The sequence below is a fragment of the Vipera ursinii genome (genome assembly GCF_947247035.1).
Source record: "Vipera ursinii genome assembly, chromosome: 10".
Taxonomy (NCBI): Eukaryota; Metazoa; Chordata; class Lepidosauria; order Squamata; family Viperidae; genus Vipera; species Vipera ursinii.
Genome location: NC_139520.1, coordinates 22,038,578 through 22,059,903, shown reverse-complemented (window position 1 = coordinate 22,059,903; position 21,326 = coordinate 22,038,578). Strand labels below are relative to the sequence as shown.

Below are 21,326 nucleotides of genomic sequence, written 5' to 3'. Positions count from 1 at the left end.
CGTTCTGCTCCTCCTTCTTCCTCTTTAGAACCATCTGCAAGTTCTGGTCCTGCTGGTTTTTGAAGCAGTGGTGTATCGATGCCAGGAATACTATCGCAAGAAACACCAGCTGGTGCCTCCCCTCACCCAGACCATCTTTGAAGATGCGACACGCCAGAACCTAGATCAAGGCTTGCTGAACTGCATCAAGTACCTCATCAACTACTTCTTCTACAAGTTTGGTCTTGAGGTGAGCTGGGCCCTGCTGGCTGGGCCGAAGAGACGATGCTACCCAAGTTATGTACAATGAAGAAGATAAGACACCAGGAGTGTCTGGAGCAAAAATATCAAGGCATATGAAAAAGGGGTGGAGCTTTTGCAGTAACGAATAAGAGAAAGAGGTGTGGCATTTGGCCAAGAGAATAGAAGCTTCTTAATGACAGAGCAGAGATTTCTCGTTCATCTCCCAAGATGTCACCAGACCAAAGATCTCTTCCTTGACTTCGTTCCCTTCTCTTTCCCCAGATTTGCTTTCTAGCGACAGTGAACGTGATTGGCCAGCGCATGGACTTCATGGTGATCTTCCATGGATGCTGGTTGGTTGTCATCCTGACGCGGAGGCGGCGTCAAGCCATTGCCAAGCTCTGGCCCAAGTACTGCCTCTTCCTGGCTCTCTTCTTCATCTTCCAGTATCTTCTCTGTGTTGGGATTCCTCCAGTTCTCTGCATTGGTGAGATTCCAACCTAGGGAACCAGCCAACGGTTGCTGCAGTCTTCCTTTCCAAATAAAACAAGTGTTTGGCATCCTTTCTGCTTCTCCTCCATCCCCATAAGGCATTGATGGAGGTCATTGCAAGTTGCTTCCATAAAATGCTTAGAAAGCCACGTACAACCCAAAGAAAGCAACCAGCCATGGTTGTTATACCAAGTGCCATTCTGATCCTCACATCACAAGGGCATCGCTGAACCAGAAAAAAAGTCATCCCAAACGTTCAGTGGGCAGTTCCCCACTGAGAAAGGCTTGCAATATCTGGGGAATTTTAGGCTAGGAAAGAGCTGACTTAAGGATACTAGAAATATACCAAATTCTGCATAATGGGGAGATGCGGACACAGGAAGAATTTTCTCCTCCTTGAACCGGCAGATCATCCCAAAACATAGGGAGTGAGAGATCCAGGACACACAGGGGAAGCTGCTTTTGGTTAAACCATTGACTCTCCTGTGCCAAGATGCAGCGACGGTGATCAATTAGGCTTTAAATGAGAATTGTACAACTCCCGGGGGTGTGTGGAGATCATTGCTGTCTGCTGCTCAAAGCTACACGGTCAGCACACGGCTTGTCTCTTCCCATCCTCCTCCTTCTAAAACAAAAAGCTTTGGAGAACCTGAAATGAGGGGGGGAGGGCTGCTGTGGTCCGCAGCCAGGTGCTTTTCCCTAGGTGCCATCTTTGTGCTTTTTACCTGTCTAGATTACCCATGGAGGTGGAGCCCCTCCCTTCCCATTACCTCTGTTCTCATCAAATGGATGTACTTCCCCGACTTCTTCATGAAACCCAATTCAGTCAATCTCATGAGTGAGTACCTAGAACAGCCCTCCTGCTGTGAGAAAACCTGGTGGAAGAGAGCTGTTTCTTCATTCATTTTCTTTATTTATTAAAGAAATTTATATGGCCTTCCATGAATTAACTCACAGGAATAAAGCCCCAAACACAAAACCCGATACTGCCTCCCCCCTTTTTTCTGTCCTTATGTGGCAATTAGTGGCAAAACAAGATATGGAAGCAAAGAGACTGTCCCTGTTTGCAAGTGAATTCAGAAAGGGTGTAATATTTTGCTACTTGATTGGGGTAATTAAAATCTTCCTCAGTGATCCACTGAGCCCCAGCCTTAATTCAGGCATGAGCCAAATTCAGCACCAGGGACAGCTACTGAGAAGCAGGTTGGGTGGGGCCATTGTCAATTTTGCCCCTTAGAGCAGAGGCCCCCAACCTTTGGGGCACCAGGGACCGGTTACCTGGAGAGACGTTATTCCACGGACCGGAGGGGGTGTGGTTTTGTGTGCTGCCTGCATCCTGCAGATGAGGCTTTGCTTGTTTGTGTGGACCGGTTTGTGGCATGCCACGGACCGGGGGTTGGGGACCCCTGCCCTAGAGTGACAGTTTGGACACTTTTCCTTCAGGATGTAGTACAGTTCTTAAATATAGTCTGTGATATTCTCTCTCTCTCTCTCTCTCTCTCTCTCTCTCTCTCTCTCTCTCTCTCACTCACTCACACACACACACACACACACACACACAAACACCAAGCTGTGGTATGTAGGTTGTATGAATTGCAGAGAGGAACCCTGATGGGCCACACCCCTTGGGATGGGAGGCTCTTCCCCCTCCCCAAAAGAGGAGGCATTTCTGCATCCCACAGGCCACAACTGCTTTCCTGTGTCTGTTGGTGTGATGGGCATTTAAAAAAAACCTCACTTCCCGCAGGTGATTTCCTGTTGCTGCTCTGCGCGTCTCAGCAGTGGAAGGTTTTTGTCAACGAGCAGAGGGAGGAATGGGTGCAATTGGCTGGGGACAACCGGGAGCAACTGGAGCCTCTGCAGGGGCAGCCAAACCCCGTGCCCAATTTTGTCAACTGCAGGTGAGAGCGGAATAGTTCCCCCCCCACACTAGTAATAGCCATGTTTTGCCCCTGGGTGACTCTTCCTAGCTAACTTCATGCTAGCTAGGATGATTTATCCTAGTTAAGGATAAGGAGGGGTGTTTGAACCAGCGCTGCATTTATATCCCTTACAGCTGGGATTAAATCCACTGAGATCCATCAAAGATCCATGACTTGCTGGATTCTTGATTCGATTCCGCTGGACTCTTCTTATATTCTCAATTTTTTCTTCCCCGCTTGCCAGGTCCTACCTAGACATGGTCAAGGTGTGTGTGTTCCGCTACCTCTTCTGGTTCGTCTTGGTCATTGTCTTCGTCGCTGGGGCCAATCGCATCAGCATCTTTGGCCTGGGCTACCTGATGGCCTGCTTCTACCTGCTGCTCTTCGGCACTGCCATGCTGCGCTGGTCCCTGCGCGCCCGCCTGATCCTGTGGGACTGCCTGATTCTCTACAACGTGACGGTGATCATTGCCAAGAATATGCTCTCGGTAAGGCTGAAGTTCCCTGCAAAGCCTTCCGTCCATCAGGCTAAGGGATGTTCAAAACGGTGGACCCAGTTTTTTGTGTGTGCAAAATGTGAGTCTTTGGTCTGAATGCAGACAGCCGCTTTTGGGTGGGGTGTGACTCCCTTTCCGTTTCCACCAGCTTCTCTCCTGCGTCTTCGTCCAGCAAATGCAGAACAACTTCTGTTGGGTCATTCAGCTCTTCAGCCTGGCCTGCACCGTCAAGGGCTACTATGACCGTGAGTGTCCGCTGTTGCTATCCAAGCGACTAAGAGGGAGAACTTCCTTTCCCCACTTCTGGGGGTAGACCTGGAGTCTGGCTATGGAAAGAGGGGAGCGGGAGGGTTGCGTAGCTGTGCTGTTTCTCCCCTGAGGATTTGTGACGTTGACGGTTGTCACCCAACCGTCCCTGAAGTGTCAGAGTTCCTGTCCGTGTTACTGTTGCTTTGGCCCAGTGATGATTGGGGGACTCCAGAAGTTGCCAGAAGTTGCTTGGGTGGAAAAGACTGGAGAAAGGCCAAAGACACACCTTGCTTTGGGCGTCTTGGATGAGGTTCAACCAACCAGATTTAGCCAAACAAGATTTGGTTTACTTTGGCCCCATATTAAATAGATAACCTTTTTTGGCATGTTTACCCAAGGTTATCATTTAATGTGTTGCATAAACAACACCTGAAACCTGACCTAACGGCTTCTGTTATTTCTAGTCAGTTTGAGTGGACTTGTGCATTCAATCATAAAAAAACAGATTTGTGTGAAAAGATGCATTTTGCACCTGATGACAACCGTGACCCTCTGAGCTTGTACAGAGGCGTCCATTTGAGTGGGACGGGGGAACCTCCTCAGGTGGAGAGCCCAGAGTCCCCGCTGGGGGGGCCGTCGTGGTGGGCTCCGAGGTGTGGGGAGGGGTTCGGGGTCCCCACCTGCTTTGCTCCACATCTGAGCCCCTCCCTGCCCCCTCCTTTGCCAGCCAAGGATGCGGACAAGAGCCAAGACTGTGCGCTGCCTGTGGAGGAAGCCGGCATCATCTGGGACGGCATCTGCTTCGTCTTCCTGCTTCTCCAGCGCAGGGTCTTCCTCAGCTACTACTTCCTGCATGCCTGGGCCGACCTCAAGGCCTCGGCCCTGCAGGCCTCCAGGTGAGCGGGGGAAGGGCTGGGGCGGGGCAGCGCTTGAGAGGGGCGCTTTGCACATCTGGGATGCAGACTGTGCAGTCCACTTTCCAGCAAAAGGATGTGCATAACAAACAGCGGGTTTGCTTAGCTCAACGACCGCCACAAGAAAGATTGTAAAATTGGGAGTGGTCACCTGTTGACCCACTGAATGACCGTCATGACTCACAACCATAATTGCTAGCTCGATTACGGCCATAAGTCAAGGACTACCTGTATTGTAATCGTACACAGATTCGAGCGAACACGTCTTGGTGTCTGGTCGCTGAGGCTGAAGAGCCGTGGCCTGTTTCTATGTTTGGTTAGGCCATTCTGGGAAATCAGGAATGTGGCTTGGCAGGGCTCTTTCTGACATTCATGGATCCTGGTTTGTGTCTCCTCAGGGGCTTCGCGCTTTTCAAAGCCAGAATGATCAAGCAGATGACCGCCCACCTCCAGGCTGAAAAGAAATCCTTGGTCCAACTTAAGCGGCAGTGAGTGTCCTGGGGAGGAGGGGGAGGAGAGGAAGACGCCCAGCGGGGGGGGGAGAGGAGGGGGGACAGATGTTTATCCTGGCTTTCAGGACTGGGGTCCCGAGACACCCTTCCCTGGAGCAAGGAGTAGTTTTCATTTTTGTTGATTTGACCCAAACACCAGACTGAGGTGGAGCTCAGCCATCAGCTCCTATATCACAACCATTTCTGGCTCTCCTGGGAGAGATCTTGTGACTCAAGTGGGGAATCTGCCAGGGGGAATCAAGGATCTCTGCAGGATCTGCAGATGGGAATCAGGGCTGTGGAGGGTCAAAGCCCCTGAGATTGCTTGGAGGTGAAGCTTCTGCCCTGGTGGACGGAGTTCCAGGGCCCAAGCTGGGGCCTTCAGGCAGGGCTGAGGAAATGCCCAGAGGAGGCTGCCAGTCCAGCCTTGGCAGGGTGGGGCAGGGAGACACGTGGTCACTGGGGAGGGAGGGCCTTGCAGGGTCAAGCCGCCCACTTTGACTCCTGGGGCCCATAGAAATTACTTGAGGTGAGGAAACCCTGCAGGCAAAAGAGGATCCAAGGTGGTTGTTGGCATGGGGAGATGAAGCCTCTGTGCCACTGCCTAGTTCCTGCCCTCTGCCCACAGGATGCAACGGATTCGAGCCAAGCAGGAGAAGTACCACCAGGGACAGCTGCCCAGAGACCCAGAAGAGGCCACGGAGGCAGACACGCCAGGTGTGAAGGGAGCGTCAGGGCCAGGCTGGGGAGCATTTCTGGAAAGCCTCTGGGAAGCCCACCGCTTGGCCACGCCCAAGGGCAGCAGATCTCCAAGTGGCCTGCTCCACAGTATGGTTTCACTGGATGCCCACGTCACATCAATGCCACACCGTTGTTCTGGCAGCGGACCCTACGAAAGCCGCCATTCTGCTCACAGGATACGCCGGAAAGTTTGACCGGATGCCGTTTGGAGCCATGGAAGGCAGGGGGGGGAGGATGTGGGTCTTCCTTTATCCTTGCCAGTCCCACCCGCCTTCCTCCTAGGATTTGGGCACTCCCTGCCTGCCACACCCACGTAGCCTTTGATTACACCCTGCTTGGTCTCCGTGAAGAGTGGTGGGTGCTGTCTTCTTTCACCCACTCCCAGCCGCATGAAGCAGGCATGGCTCTTGCCCCTGAGAGATTATGGGTTGCCTGGCAGGGAGACCCAGGCGGTGGCCCCGGTTCCTTTGGGCCTGGGCTCGCGGAAGGCATCAGTGTGTGTTAGGAGAGGAGCAGCTGCTCGTTCAGGCTCGGCTGGCATTGTCCACGGTCAGCCCTGCCCTGGCCCTTCCTGTGCCCCTCATCTGCCTTCGTTCCATGTTCCACAGCCTCAGGTGCCAAGAAGGACCCTGGCCAGCAAAGGAAGCGCTGGTGGCGCCCGTGGTTGGATCACGCCACAGGTACAACCCAGCCCTGCCTCGGGGCTGGCAGACATACTAACCCCAGTTCATCCTCCTGTGGGCGAGCCTGGCTCTGCTGGCCATTGCAATTGCTAACCATGGTGTCATCTGGGTTCTGAATCCATCTCCTCCATCCCGCCTGCCTCTTTCTGGATGGGGCCTGTCTCTCTCTTCCAGGGTCTTCCAGCCATTGCTTGCTTGGGCTGCCTTTCTCAGTCAGCGTCTCTTGCTGCCTGGGTCCTTCCAGAGACCGCTGCAGCTTCAGGCCTCATCAGGCACCAGGACCCTGGTTGCTCGTCTCAGGGCTACCAGACGCCTTGGGCAAGCCCTGTCTTGGTTGGGGCCCATAGCTGAGACCTTTCAAGGCGGCCCAGGTCAGGCCCTGAACTGCGTGTAGATCCCAGGCTCGGTTCTGAAAGCTAAACCACTATGCAGACCAGCTGGTTTGCACCATTCTGTGACTTTGGGGGTTTGATTTAGCCAGCTGTGCCTTAGTCAATACACCGAGATTAAATCATGGCTTGCTTGTAGTATATAGACTGGGTAGAGCGCAAAATGGTCTTGGATCATTGCTTATCTGTCAGTGCAACTAGGTAGACCAGACTGAGATGCCAATGCTATGTAGATCAGTCCTGCTCTTAATGTAAAGCTATAGTAGCAGAACCTTGCAAGTCAAAATGTGCTTCCCCTTGCCTTTATCTTTGGGCGAATTAGGTTGGGGCTCATCCTTAACACTTCCTCACATTACATTCGTGCCCAGGGCTGAGTCCCCTCTTGCCTGGCAGCGGCCTTGATAGCGCCTCTCCCTCTGCCCATTAAGGACATCCCCGCTGCCCTCTACCCTTGCCTTAGGCACGTTGGCTGAGCCACCAAATCTTGCTGTGAAAGGCTTGCTGGCTTTGGCAATGCATGCTACGGGTGCAGCTGTTTTGGAGTGCTTAGTGAGCGTCGTCCTGCAGCGCAGCGTTTCTCAGCCTGGGCAGCTGGGAATTCTGGGCACTGAAGTCCATACATCTTCAAGCCTCCAAGGTTGAGAATATTTTACTGTGTGGCCTGGACTCTGCCTGGTGGACCAGGATCTAGTTTAGTAGAATGAACTTCCAAAGAGAGAGAAAGAGAGAGAGGTTGGTTCTCACTCTACGGGACAGGAACCCTCCCCAAAGAAGGGAAACGGGGCCAGCTAGGTGCCGACCAAGCCACCCCCTTGGCACCCCTGCAGTCCTAGCCAGGATGGGAGGCTGGGCTGCCAGAATCCCCGCTGAGATGTTGCGTGGACAGCTGGTGGCTGGTCTCCTCCTCCATTGCTTATGCCTGCTTGGGGAAGGAGGGTCTCTGCATGTTTTTGTTGCCTGGAAAACGTTTTCTCTGTTACATGTTTTGTGCCAGCCATGGCAGTTCCCCAAATAGGTCATCAGATGGAGCAAAGAGGCTTCTTTGCTCCCCTGCAGCAGGCCCCATTGGTGAGAGAGTTTTATGGCTAGGGAGGGGCCGAGACCCCCCATAAATACCTCTGCCCAGGGGCTGCTTCTTTGTTCTAGCTCTGCTTCTCTTTCTATCTATCTTCTCTCATAGAAGCATGGATGCTTCCATGCCATATAGCTCTTTTTATATAACCTGTCGATGAATAAAGCTTCATAATGACTGCATCTATGCATTCTGCCTATTTCACTTTGGAAGCACCTTAACGTTCCATCGATCTCTTGTGAAAGCTGCTTCACAAGTTGGTAGCAGAGAGGATGGTTAAAGGGAACGCTTCCAAAGCCTGCAGCTAATGCCTAGATTTGAAACTGAAATGGATGGCCGGAAATCGCAGATTGTGACCAGGAGTCTTCAATCAAGATTAACAGCTCTAGCCCCTGAAGCAAGCCCCGCTCCAGGTGAGAGCACAGATGGCCTCCTTCTGCACGCCACAGAGGGAAGCTTGGAAGTTTTACAGTCCGCCCAAGACTGTCAAGATGCAGCAGAAGCGCTCCGGGCCCAACGCAAGCAACGCGTGGATCAAATGTCTACACCAGAATGCAAGGAACTGCTTCTAAAACTCCTTGAAGTACAGGAGACCCCACAAGCCTCTCCACGGAGGACATCAGTGCAGAAGGACTGTGGATGCCGGGTAAGCCCCCCCTCAGCCACCACGAGGCCCCTCAATATGGCGCCTGCCACCCTGAGTAACCCCGGGACCCCAGGGCTTTCGGCGCGAAATCCCCTGCCTAACTGTGACCTCCAGCTTCCTGGGGCAACAGGAAACAAGATGGCTGCGCCCAGGGAGACCGCATGGCCCGGCACAGGAAGCAAGATGGCAGCCCCCTGTGCGCCCACATTTTCTAACAAAGAAAGGCCTCAACTTAGTCTGGAGGCCCAGCAACCCCTGGCATCCTGCCATAGCAACATGCAAACTCCTGGGCTCTCTCCAGCAGAAACCCTCGTGAGCTATGATGGCTATAAGACTGCTCATTACCCCCCAAGGCCCCCGACCCTCTCTCCGGGGCCCCCAGTCTTCCTTTCGCCCCCGCCCAGGCGCTCTCCTTACTTGGCCTTTGGGGGGGGGTTGGCCCCCTCCTCCAGCATCGGCTTTAGCCATCCCCAAGGTCTTCAAGGCAATCCAGGGCCGGGGAGGCTCCAGGAAGGATTTCCAGAGCATTTTAAAAACCAAGTGCCGGCCGGCAATCTTGGGCTCCGCCCACCCCCTGATCACATGTTTTCCGGACATGCCCAGTACGGGCTTTTTAACCCAGAAGGGGGGCCATCTGAAAATCAGAGAAATATACCACCAACGCCCACTAGAGGGGTACCTTTACCATTTTTTTCAATGCCAACCTCCCAAATGCTCCAAGAATGGGATAATACGTTTCTAATTGCATCCCCGTTGCCTCCAAACTTTGAAAAATTGAAAATTGGGGGTGAGAACTATCACAGTTGGAATAGAAATTTGCAGGTATGTCTATTGAAGGATGGGATTCTTGAAATGGCCCTGAACCCACCACCTTTCCCGTGGAGCTCACGAGAAGAGTGGCTTCATAGACAGACTTTTTCCACTCTGATGGAGTCCATCGATGATAATATGTTCCCTAGCATTCCAGATGGACTCACAGCTTGTGCAGCCTTGCGCCTATTATACAATTTATTCAACAGCAAGAGCATGGGTTCTCTCACCAGACTCACAACTGAGTTTTACAACACAAGACTCAGGTTTGGGGCCAGCATGGCAGAACATCTTGGAAAATTAAAATCCCTCAGGGCGCAACTAATGTCCAAAAATTACCGAATACCTGAAGAGAACTTGGTCGCAGTTATTGTGGCTTCCCTGGACAAAAGTTGGAACAATTTTATTATTTCCCTGGAAGGGGGCAGGGATGGACCCATGCCTCTGTCCTACCTCGAGGGCAGACTCATTGACGAAGATAGCAGACGTAGACATACGGGAGAATACAACAGAGTCACCAGCCAGCCAGCCAGCACACGACACCGCAACTCAGAGCGGGTTAATGCTCTACTCAAGTGTTTCACCTGTGGCTCTGAGGGGCACCTCAAGAAGGACTGCCCCCATTTTCAACAAGGCCCCAAGCGTGGTCCCAATCAAGGTAGGGGCAAGGGACAAGGAAGGGGCCGTGGCGGGGCCAAAAGTACTAACAATCTTGTATCTACCTGTGCCCCCACCACAAGAGCTGATAGCTCCACTGACTTATGGTTGCTGGACTCTGGAGCTTCATCTCACATTACTAATGTGAGTCAAGGTTTTAAAAGGGTAAAGAAAATGAAATCATCTGTCAAGGTGGCCAACGGTGATAAAGCTTTGGTTATTGGGGAGGGCACGGTTTCTCTACCCGGGCTTGGAAAAGTTGAAGGTGTCTTACACGCGCCCTCTATTGCCAACAACCTGTTGAGCATTATCAAGTTATGTGACGATGACGGGGTGGAAGTTTTATTTCGCAAAGGGGGAGGTCATGTCACCCGGGACCAGAGGGTCATTGGAAATATAGCCATCATAGATGATTTGCCATATTTCTCCCCCTTAGAAGGGGCCTCACAGACAACCCCAAGACTGCTTAACGACCGCAAGGGTGAAGCGGTTGCATCCAAGCCCCCACAGCAAGGCAGTGTGGATAAGAAATCCCAACCTCAGCTGTCACCTGAAGCACCGCTCAAGGCTACCAAAGCCAAGAGGGTGTCAGTCGGGAAGCCACTCCACGATAAGTGTGCCCATATTTTGCACCGAAGATTAGGTCATGCAAGCTTCCCTGTAGTTAAAAAGATGGGAGAGTTTGCTGAGGGAGTCCAGCTCAAAGATTGTGAGGTATTCCTGGACTGTGCAATCTGTAAGAAGTCAAAGAGGAAAGCTGCGCCTATCCCAAAAACATCACTGCGTAAGACCCAATTCCCATATCAACTAGTTCATGTTGATTTGGTCGGGCCTTTCACACCATCTCTAGGGAAAAGTCAGTATTTTCTCACTGCAGTTGATGATTTTTCACGGTACGGCCATGTGTATATCCTCACAGAAAAATCTGGAGCCTTTGACGCCATAAAATCACTCTACAACCTTGTAGAGACCCAGTATAAAACCAAGATTGCACAACTGCAGAGCGACCGCGGGGCTGAGTTCATGTCCCGAAAATTCCAGGACTGGGTAAAGCGTAAGGGCATCCGCCATTTTCTTACCGCGCCTTTCACCCCCGCTCAGAATGGTGTGGCAGAGAAAAGAAATGGAGTCCTACAAACTATGATGCGTAGTCTGATTGCAGACGCAGGGGTCGCAGAATCATACTGGGCAGAAGCGGTAAAATACGCCAATTATACCTTAAACCGCACTTGGAGCAGTGTTGTGAACCAGACCCCATATTTCCTAGTTCATGGTAGGAAACCAAATCTTGGACATTTACGTGTTTTTGGGTCCTATGCATGGGTTCACATCCCCAAGCAGCTGCGGAAGAAGGGGAGATCTGTCTCCCAGAGACTGAGGTTCTTGGGCTACGCTCCTGGCTCCAAGGCCTACCGTTTCCTGGGAGAAGGGGGCAAGATTGTGACTTCCCAATCTGCCTCCTTCGAAGAGGACTCCAATTGGGCCCAGATACACTCCAATGATCTGAGCCCATATATCAACCGTCCCAACAAGGGCACACCGACTACAACATCACCTGAGACGTCCACATACCCTGCCACCGACGAAAGTGTGGAACAAGACGAAGATGTCATCCCACCTGGTTCAGATGGGGAGGATGAGCCGTCCAGTTCCCCAGCAACGCCTCAGAAACCCGCGGGAGAAAAAGGCGGTGAGTGGCAGAAGGTAAGGAGGTCAAAGCGGTCCAACAAAGGCATCCCGCCAAAGAGAATTGACATTGGGCACATCGCGTCTGTTAACAGCGTTGTGGTCACCCCAAAATCCTTCTCTGACATCCAGGAGCTGCCCATCGAAGAACAGGAGAAATGGCAGCTCGCGATGGAGAAGGAAATGCAGAGCTTAAAACAACTCAAGGTCTTCACCCCCCTGCAACCTCCAAAGGAGAGGAAAGTCATTGGCACAAGGTGGGTTTACAAGGCAAAACCACTTGCCAATGGCCTCTACCTGTATAAGGCCCGTTTGGTAGCTCAGGGATTCGCCCAACGCTATATGGAAGACTATGGCGAGACATACTCTCCAACTGTCCGGGCAGAGAGCGTCAAGACCGCCCTCGTGACTGCAGCTGCTCTGGGGGAGGAAGTCTTCCAATTCGACATCCAGACGGCTTACCTCCACGCCAAATTGGACCGGCAGATCTACGTGAAGGCCCCTCCTGGCTACCAGCAAGAAGGGGAAAATACATGGTTACTTCACAAAGGGTTATATGGTCTCAAGCAGTCAGGGAAACTATGGTATGACTGCCTTAGAAAAAGTTTAGAACGAGTTGGTTTCACTGCATCCCGTGCAGATAAATGTGTTTTCACACGCAACTCAAAGGGTACCACAGAAAGGGTGTTAGTTTATGTGGATGACCTACTATATGTAGGACCTGACAAGGAAGGGTGTGATGAATTTGCCAAGGCCCTGGAAGAAAAGTTCACTTTGAAATCTTTGGGGCGGGTTGATAAGTACTTGGGTGTGCATATTTTGGCCACTAAGGGGGGGTTCGCTCTATCTCAAAAAGAAAAGATAGAGGAGTTATTGGCCAAATGCAAAATGGCAGAATCTAATCCCACGCATAGTCCAATGCAAAGCGACTTTTACAACCATACTCACAAGGACGGTCCTGAGTTCACAGATAATACGCTTTACAGATCTGTGATTGGCTCCTTGCTATACATCAGCAATTGGAGCAGGCCTGACATAGCTTTAGCTGTAAATCTATTGTCCAGGCATGTGGAACACCCAAAGGAATTCCACTGGACTGCTGTTAAGAGGGTACTTAGGTACCTCAGGGGCACGACCGATGCCCTCCTTGTGCTGGAACCAGAGAAGGGGGAGACGGCCCAGCTCTCTGCTTACTCAGACGCAGACTGGGCTGGCGACACCAAAAGTAGGCGGAGCACTTCTGGTATTCTCATATTGCTAAATGGCTGCCCAATACATTGGCATGTTAGGCAGCAAAAATTTGTTTCTTGCTCCACGGCCGAGGCTGAATATGCCAGCCTGTCAGACACGGCCAATGATTTGACTTGGTTCAATGAGCTGATAACGAGTATCTGGGCAGCTCCTCCTCTGCCCATCCAAATTCTAGAGGACAACACAGCTGCCATTGCAATCTCGGAGGCTTATGCAGTAGGCTCTAGATCTCGCCACATAGACATACGCTATAAAAATGTCAGACAGCTTGTCAAAGAGGGTTTTATACGTGTAGAGCACTGTAACACAGTTGACCAGATAGCTGATCTGTTCACCAAACCTCTTCCCATTGACCGGCACAACCTTCTGTGTAAGCGTTTGTGTTTGGTCTTCTGAATGTTTTTATACATGTCTATGACACCTGCTTGCCCCTCACACACATTCACTGGTCCCTGTCATTGGCTGGCAAGAAGGGGAATTGTTACATGTTTTGTGCCAGCCATGGCAGTTCCCCAAATAGGTCATCAGATGGAGCAAAGAGGCTTCTTTGCTCCCCTGCAGCAGGCCCCATTGGTGAGAGAGTTTTATGGCTAGGGAGGGGCCGAGACCCCCCATAAATACCTCTGCCCAGGGGCTGCTTCTTTGTTCTAGCTCTGCTTCTCTTTCTATCTATCTTCTCTCATAGAAGCATGGATGCTTCCATGCCATATAGCTCTTTTTATATAACCTGTCGATGAATAAAGCTTCATAATGACTGCATCTATGCATTCTGCCTATTTCACTTTGGAAGCACCTTAACGTTCCATCGATCTCTTGTGAAAGCTGCTTCACATTCTCCCTGCAGCTTTTTGACTTTCTCTGCTTCTCTTTTCTTCCCTCTAAGGAAAACCACATTCTGTGGAGGGCAGCGCCACCTCGCCTGCTGTACCCTCCCCAGAGGAAGTAGCCCTTCCTTGCCGGGGGAGGCAGGGCCATTACAGGGGTAATGTGTTTGCACGAACAGAGCAGGGTGGGGGGAGCGGTGCCCGTTTGGGAAAAATCTTCCCTCCCGCTCACTCGAATTCCCTTGGAGGTCCAGCTGCAGGAGGGGGGCCTTCTGAGCATTGCCCCCACCCCCAGGAACGCACTGGATTTTTTTGGGGGGGAGGGTACATTTGCAAGCCCCAGGGGGTGTGTACCCATGCTTTTAGGGCAGTATTTCTCCACCTAGGCAGCTTGAAGATAGGTGGGCGTTAACTCCCATGCTGGTTGAGAGATTCTGGGAGTTGCCACGGTTGAGAAGCCCTGGTTTAGGGCGCACGCAGCGTCTTGCCTTAATGACAAAGCCCTGCAAGGCAGTTTCCCAACCGAAAACACAACATCACAAGTTGAAATGAGCCAACAAACGGCCCAAAGCATCAAACCCGAAGTTCACAACAGCAGCAAAAGAGCCTAACAAGAATGCCGGAAGATGACTTGACAAGTTTGGGACGCTTCCCTGGACTTGGTCGGGTCTGTGTTGACTCTCCACCACGAGGTCAATCTAGGAAGAGCCAACTCCAAGCCAGCCTCAGCGCAGATGCTCTGGCTGGTCATCCGGCACTCTGGCCTCGCTCTGGAGTTGGAACCCAGTGCCGAGAAGAGCCGCTTGTGGAGAGCAGCCGGTCCTGGCGGGTTTTGAGGCTCAGCTCCTCTGATCTGGACTCTCTGCAGTCTTTCCTGTCCTCTTTTCCTGTCCTTGACCTGCAGAGTGGCCCTTCTCTGTACATGCCTAGAGGCTCTCTTGTTCTTCTGTCCCTTTTCCTGCATGTCTCTGTCCTCGAGGGAGCCGTGGCCTTCCCCAACCCATGTGGGGCTGTTGAGGAGGGGAGGAGGAGGAGGAGGAGGGCATCGGCTGACGCTGCCTTTTGCTCTGGGGCTCCTAGTGCTGCACTCGGGGGATTACTTCTTGTTTGAGACGGACAGCGAAGAGGACGAGGAGTCGGCGGTGGAGGATCCGAAGCCCCCAAAGCAGAGTGCCTTCCAGGTAAGGCGGGGTAGATTCCCCCCTACGAGGCCGTGGGGAGCACAGGTGTTACTGGCTGGCTGGGATGGATTTATAGGAATTGTTTTACAATACAAGGTACAAAAGCTGCCTAATTCTTTTGTAGCTGGGCTCACAGCTGCTGGATAAATAAATATATTCCTCTTTTTTAAAGACAATTTTCCTGCTCCCCAGGCATTGATAGGCTGCTGCATGAATGCCATATATTAATAAGAATACCCTCTGCACGTGCTCAAGGTGGCTGTGTCTTCTCTTTCCACCTGCTTGAGTTGTTCCTTGGCAAAGCTCTCGGGACTACTTGAGGCAGGCAGCCCTGTGCCGTGCGGACGTGGTCCTGAGACGGTTCTCCTGGGGGTGGACTCTCCTGCTTCTGGGGCGTTCTCAGCTTGACGTTCTCCAGCAGTTGAATGAGGCCGTCTCAGTCTCTCTTTTCGTCTTCTGGGTCCAGCTAGCTTACCAGGCCTGGGTCACCAGCACGAAGACTGTCCTGCGTAAGCAACGGCGCCAGCAGAAAGAGGAACTGGAGGCAGATCCAGCCAAAGGCACCTCGTCGCCAGGTGAGACCTTTTTTCCAAACCCAGCTGTGGGACCACAAAGGGCTGCTTTCCTGACACGATTCAGAACGTGAATGGTGAGCGTGGTGTAGCCAGCTGAACACCAGCTCTCCCTCTTGCAGGTGAGGGGGCCAAAGAGGAGACTCTGCCAGGTGAATTGCCAGAGGAGAGACGCAGCCAGGAGGAGGAGGAGGAGGAGGAGGGGGAGGAGACAACTTCAGGTAGGTGGAAGGCAAGGCTCGCAATGGAAGAGAATGCCCAGGTCGCCTTTGACCCCTGCCTTCAGATTCCAAGTCCCTTAGGACAAGGTTTCTCAACCTCAGCTATTTTAAGATGGGGGGACTTCAACTCCCAGGATTCCACAGCTCCATTTCTTCAACTTTTTTTGCACTGGTCATTAAGTGAAATGGTCATTGAACAAACCTATAATTTACTTTTGGGCATTTTTCATGAAAACCAGATGTAAACATCAGTTTTCAGTAGCAATGTCATTAACCGTCACGACCGTGGGATGCTACACGTCTGTAAATGCGGAGTAATTGCCAAACATCCAAAATGTGGTCATGTGACCATGGGGTGGTGGTGGAGGAATCAAAACTCTGAAACCGGGTCGTAAGTACCTTTGGGGGGAGTCTGTCATAACTTTGACGAGTCACTAAGTAACTGGTCATAAGTCAAAGACTATGTGTACACAGTTAATCAGGAACTTGGACAGGGTTGCCGGCCTTCAGAGAGAGGTAGGCCACTTGGACAGACTCCCTTGTAAGAGCTGGATCCTCCATGTGCAGGGGCAGTTTGCTGCAAGCAAAGGGAGGAGGGATACAGTATATGGAACAATTAACCAGAGGAACAGCTTGCCACCAGAAACTGTGGCTGCTCCCTCACTGGAGGTTTTTAAGAAGAGACTGGACAGCCCTTTGACTGGAATGGTATAGGGTCTCCTGCTTGAGCGGGGGGCTGGACTAGAAGACCTCCAAGGTCCCTTCCGACTCTGCCGTTCTATTACGGGCTCCCTTTTCTGCCTGGAGATTTTGGGGTGACCCGGGCGGGTCTTTTCTCAGGGAAGAGCAGCGTCCTGCAGCGGGTGCTGAACGTCCTGCGCTTCCTGTGGGTGCTGTGCCAGGCCACGGTGGACGGCTTGACCCGGTGGCTGAGAGCCCTCACCAAGGAGCACGAGCACCTCTCCACCATCCTGGGCCTGGAGAGGTTTGTGCTCACCCAGCAGCTGGAGGAGGTGAGCGCCCAGCAGCCAGGCTGGGGCCGGGTTGGAGGGGAACTCGGCCTGCTCAGGAAGACCCACCTCTGTCCCGTCCACGCAGGCAGAGGAGGTGCAAAGAGGCATCCTGGACAGATTATACCAGCCACCCCTGCCGGCCGACAGCGCCTCGCAGGACACGGCCTTGCCTGGGACGGCAGCAGTATCGCCCAACAGCTTGGCTTCCAGGCAGGTGCATATGGGGCCGGGGAGGGGAAGCCGGAAGGCAAGGATTGGGGCAGCTCTGCCTTGTGTAGGTGGGGTTGTGGGCCCAGAGGGTGTGCCTGCTCCCTGTAGGGCACAGGAGTTGAGGAAGGAGCACCCCTGGACGTATAACGGGGCCACCTTCCCAGGAACAGAAAGTTGGACCCGTTGTGCCAGACCAGCTCAGGACAAGGATCCTGTCTTGGAGGTGGATCCCCCAGGCTTTCTAGCCCTCGGTTCTGCCTCCCCCTCCCTCGCCGTCATCCTTTTTCTCTCCACCATCTTGCAGCCCTGCTTTGGGGGCAACTGCCGCGACAGCCCCTGGGTGGTGGGTGCCTTCTCCTTCCCTGGAGGCCGTTGACAGCCACCTACGAGGAAGTTGGCAGTTCAGTCTCTCGTATTGATTGAAATAGGGTTGGATGACCTCTTAGAGCCCTTCCAACAGTAGACTTGGACAGTTTCAGGCTGAGTTCATTTTCTTAGTGGCTCCAACGTTAGGCGTACCAGCTGGTGCACTTAGTTAGCGTCTTGTGTAGCATGTTGTGTGAATGTCTCTGGAGAGTCTCCATCATCCAGGTCATGGTTGTCCCAAACGTGTTTTTTTTTCCAAAAGGCAACTGGACTTTGTTTTTTTCCTTGAAAACTTTTTGCTTCTCATCCAAGAAGCTTGGATGAGAAGCGAACTGAACAAGCTTCTCGGATGGGAAGCAAAATGTTTTCGAGGGAAAAAACCACAGAAGTCCAGTTACTTTTTGGAAAAGCAGCTTTGGGACAGACCTGTGAGGTGAACTGGGAAAAGGTGAATTCAGTCAAGTTTGCACCAACTTCAGCTAACTGAAGCCCCTTGTTGTGAGACGCTGCTTAGCCCCCGTTGTGACTTCACAGTGGCTGCGACGGGCCAGAGGTTTTCAGTGCTGACAGCACCGGCTACGAATCTCGAAGCGCCAGCGAGGAGCAAATTCCAACCGTGGATCTTCCAGACAACGCAGGACTCCTTCCCAGCAACTCCCAGGAGTTGCTGGCTTGTGCTAAGAGTCGCCCCCGCACCGCCAGTGAATTGCTACTGAACAGGTACTGCGTTGGGCAAGCAAGGGCCGCCCCCCCTGCCCCCCCCCGCCCCGCGTATCTTGGCTTCTTAGGGTCACGTGTGCCTGAGATTCCATTAACATCACCCGGTTAAAGATATGCAGCTTCAAAAGTTGGCATGGAGGTCCCAGTTCAGCATGTAGGAAAAACTGTAAGACTATAATTTCTGGGTGCCTTAAGGATTTCCCAAACGGTAAGGCAGGAGTGTTACTACAAAGTTCACAGGACAGTCTGTGTTTTGGGGGAAAGCACAGTTCAAAGATAAAGACCAACATTGTGTGCAAGAGTCCTCCAGAGCAGGGTTCTCCATCCTTGGCAACTTTTAAGTCTTGTGATCTTCAACTCCCAGAATTCCCAGGCAGAGAGGATCATTGTGGGAATTACAAGCTCAGTATAATACAGAAGCTCTGTGAACCATGCAGGTGGTGGTGGGTGTGGTGATTACAGTTTGGAAGAACTTTGCTCCTCATTGTAGATTTCCCAACCTCCTCCCCCCCACACGCACACACCTGTCCCTTCCGTCTTCCAGATGTGTCTCTTTTGAGGAGCTGGAGGAATCTGAGCAGTTCTACCGCTCCCAAAACCGCTTTGTGCAGCTGCTGGTGGCCTGTTACCACTTTGTGGCCGGGCACTCGGACCTGCTGTGTTACTTCATCATCATCCTCAACAACATGGTCACAGCCTCGGTCATCTCGATCGTCCTGCCCATCCTCATGTTCCTGTGGGCCATGCTCTCCATCCCGCGGCCCAGCAAGTCCTTCTGGATGACGGCCATCGTCTACACAGAGGTGGGGCCCTCCTTCAGCACGGGGGGGGGGGGGCGGGAGGAAGTTTCTGAAGCTAATTTTGATGGGGAGAAACTGGAGAGGGCCAGCTTGAGGAACTGTGGCTTAGGATTCTTGTTGTTGGGGTAGAACAAAAGAAGAGGAAGAAGACAGCTCAACACTCAGTAGGAACCTCCTTTGTGGCTTTGTCAAGTTTCAGGAGAGATCGTGGTTGAGCCACAAAGGCTGAAGATACTGGCTGAGTCTAGCCCATGCTCTGGACTCATTATGATGGTTGAGAGTTGAGCCTCAGAGGCAATTTATCTTTAGCCGCTGGGTTTCAGATAATGAGGAAAGATGCTGCCTCACATTGTTCCTTGTGAGAAGACACTTCTGGCAGAAAATCTTTGTCCCTGTTCTAGAGCTCTTCTCCGCTGGACTCTCAAGCCTCTCTTCTTGCACAGGTGATGGTGGTGCTCAAGTACCTTTTCCAGTTCGGCTTCTTCCCCTGGAACAGCTACACCAGCGTGGTGCGCTACGAGGGGAAGCCTTTCTTTGCGCCTCGCATCCTGGGCATTGAGAAGACAGACAATTACATCAAATACGACCTGATTCAGCTGCTGGTGCTCTTCTTCCACCGCTCCCTGCTGCTGGTAAGAGAGAGGCTGGAACTCCCACCTGGGCTGGGAGAGCAGCTGTGGATGAGGCCGGTGACATCTGCCAAAGAACGTGAGATGGGGGAAGTTGCTAGGAACTGGAGCCAGAGACCCATCTGGGGTGGCCTGGACTTGTTTCTCCCAGGCTTCGCTGCGTCTGGGTTCTGCAGCACAGCGTGGTCCCTTTCTGAATGAGTTGTCCTCTCCAGAGCTATGGCCTGTGGGACCATGAAGAAGACCTGCTGGCCAAACCTCAGCTGGAGACAGAAGAGTCGGCAGATGCGGCCAAAGAAGAGGACGAGGCAGAGCCAGTGGCATTGGCCAGCTCCGAGGCAGAGAACGTGGTGGTGGAGGAGAAGATGGAGCCAGAAGCGCAGAAGGGGATCCGGTCACGGTTCAGAAAGAAAGGGGGAAAGAAGAAGCAACTGAGCAAATCTCTGGATGACCAAAGGGAGGCAGGTGCGTAGTGACCGCTACAGAGGGAGCTGAAAAGTGGAAGGGTGGGAGACTAAGTTTGCTTGCTTGTTCAATGGTTGCATTGATTAGATTGATTGACGTGGCCATCTGGGTCCCGTTGGAGGGCACAGATTAACAGAGGATCCCCACCCTTGCAGGCCCTATGCCAAGAGAGTTAATTTGGCTGGGATGATTCGGGGGTGGGGGGTGAGGGGGATGGGTAAATGCTCCCTAGCTAAAGCACAGAGGTTGGCCAATAGTTCATCCTGTTCCTCTCTTTCCCATCCCCCACCCCGCCCAGAGGTTGAGGAGCAGGAAGGAGAGGAAAAGGTGGTGGAGGAGGAGGAAGAGGAGGAGAAGAAGAAGGCAGGCCCATCCGGAGAAAAGATGAAGGCTGCCAAACGCCAAGTGAAGCGTTTCGTTGCTTCTGCGTAAGTGCTGGATAACTGGGCTGGTGGTGGGAGGGGAGGGGCAGGCAACAATCTTTGTGTGGATTCTCCTCCCCCAGAAATAGTGCTTGTCGTGTTTGGGCCCTTCCTCCCGTGAGTCAGGCTGTGGCAGGTTCATATCTTGTGTTCAGCCTTTGCCGTCCCTGTTAGATGGACCAGACAGGGAAATCAGTGCCACAGCAAAGACTGCTTGGCGGAGATGGGCCCTAATAACAGAACCTTGCAAGTCAGATTGTGCTGGACATCCTCCCCACCCCCCTTATACTTCTGTGAATCGGTGAGGTGTCTGCCTGAGCCTCTTCCCCATGTTACCTCATCGCTCTGGACCTTAAACACACGTCAGCCCCGTTTCCCTAGGACCCCCTTCCTGCATATCTCCATCAGGGTCCACCCTTCCTCCTTCTCTACAATCACTGTGTTCGTGGCTCAGCCCAATGTGCAGCCTGTCCATAAGCCCACCTTCTCTGTGACTCCGCTGGGTCCTTCCTTGCACCCTACACAAGTGACCTGGGTCTGAACTTCCTGGCCACTGGCAGTTCTGCGCTGGAGCGCCCCGGGGAAAACACACCCACACGTCCTTACTCCACCCTCTTCATCCCTCTTCCTCCAGAAGAGAGCGCGCCTTCCAGCCAGCGTGCCAGTTCTTCCAGGACATCCTGCACAGCAAGTACCGTGCTGCCACAGATGTTTACGCTCTCATGTTCCTGGCTGATGTGGTGGACTTCATCATCATCATCTTTGGCTTCTGGGCCTTTGGAGTAAGTCTGGCAGGGCCAGTCGGGACCTGAAGCTTTCCTCAAGCTGTTGCCCTGGTTTTCCCCGGGTGACACTTCCCACCCGGAGGTCTTGGTCACCTGCTGGGAATTCTGGAGTTGTAGTCACTGGGCACCTAGCAGGTGCTTTTTGGACTATTCCAGCAGAACTTTAGGAATCAGAATACTGCAGGACTGAACTCTGTCAGCTGAGGAGGGACCAAATGAAGGGGATGAAGGAACAGGGGTCTCCAGTGGGCTTACCTGCTGCCTGGGGACCACCCTCCCTTTGAGCTTTGGGTAAAACAGAGGGGCAAATTCCAAGCATGGCTAAAATTCAGCACAGGTTCACCCGTGCTGTACCAGGGACAGTTAGCTTGGGGGTCCCTGGACAGGAGGAGAACA

General features: G+C 52.7%; 1 protein-coding gene across 1 annotated transcript in view; it reads left to right on the top strand.

Annotated features, from left to right (window-relative positions):
• The window catches only part of PIEZO1 (piezo type mechanosensitive ion channel component 1 (Er blood group)), a 58,996-nt gene that overhangs the window by 32,317 nt on the left and 5,353 nt on the right, over positions 1-21,326 (top strand). The window contains exons 21-42 of the mRNA XM_083370522.1: positions 29-229; positions 505-709; positions 1,448-1,552; positions 2,462-2,615; positions 2,881-3,124; positions 3,282-3,378; positions 4,110-4,278; positions 4,695-4,784; positions 5,416-5,504; positions 6,137-6,208; positions 13,606-13,704; positions 14,627-14,727; positions 15,194-15,302; positions 15,422-15,520; positions 16,361-16,533; positions 16,619-16,743; positions 17,644-17,829; positions 18,374-18,632; positions 19,073-19,261; positions 19,474-19,723; positions 20,022-20,151; positions 20,780-20,927. Coding sequence (XP_083226648.1) covers positions 29-229; positions 505-709; positions 1,448-1,552; positions 2,462-2,615; positions 2,881-3,124; positions 3,282-3,378; positions 4,110-4,278; positions 4,695-4,784; positions 5,416-5,504; positions 6,137-6,208; positions 13,606-13,704; positions 14,627-14,727; positions 15,194-15,302; positions 15,422-15,520; positions 16,361-16,533; positions 16,619-16,743; positions 17,644-17,829; positions 18,374-18,632; positions 19,073-19,261; positions 19,474-19,723; positions 20,022-20,151; positions 20,780-20,927 — 3,294 coding nt within the window. The remainder of the gene's footprint in view (positions 1-28; positions 230-504; positions 710-1,447; positions 1,553-2,461; positions 2,616-2,880; positions 3,125-3,281; positions 3,379-4,109; positions 4,279-4,694; positions 4,785-5,415; positions 5,505-6,136; positions 6,209-13,605; positions 13,705-14,626; positions 14,728-15,193; positions 15,303-15,421; positions 15,521-16,360; positions 16,534-16,618; positions 16,744-17,643; positions 17,830-18,373; positions 18,633-19,072; positions 19,262-19,473; positions 19,724-20,021; positions 20,152-20,779; positions 20,928-21,326) is intronic.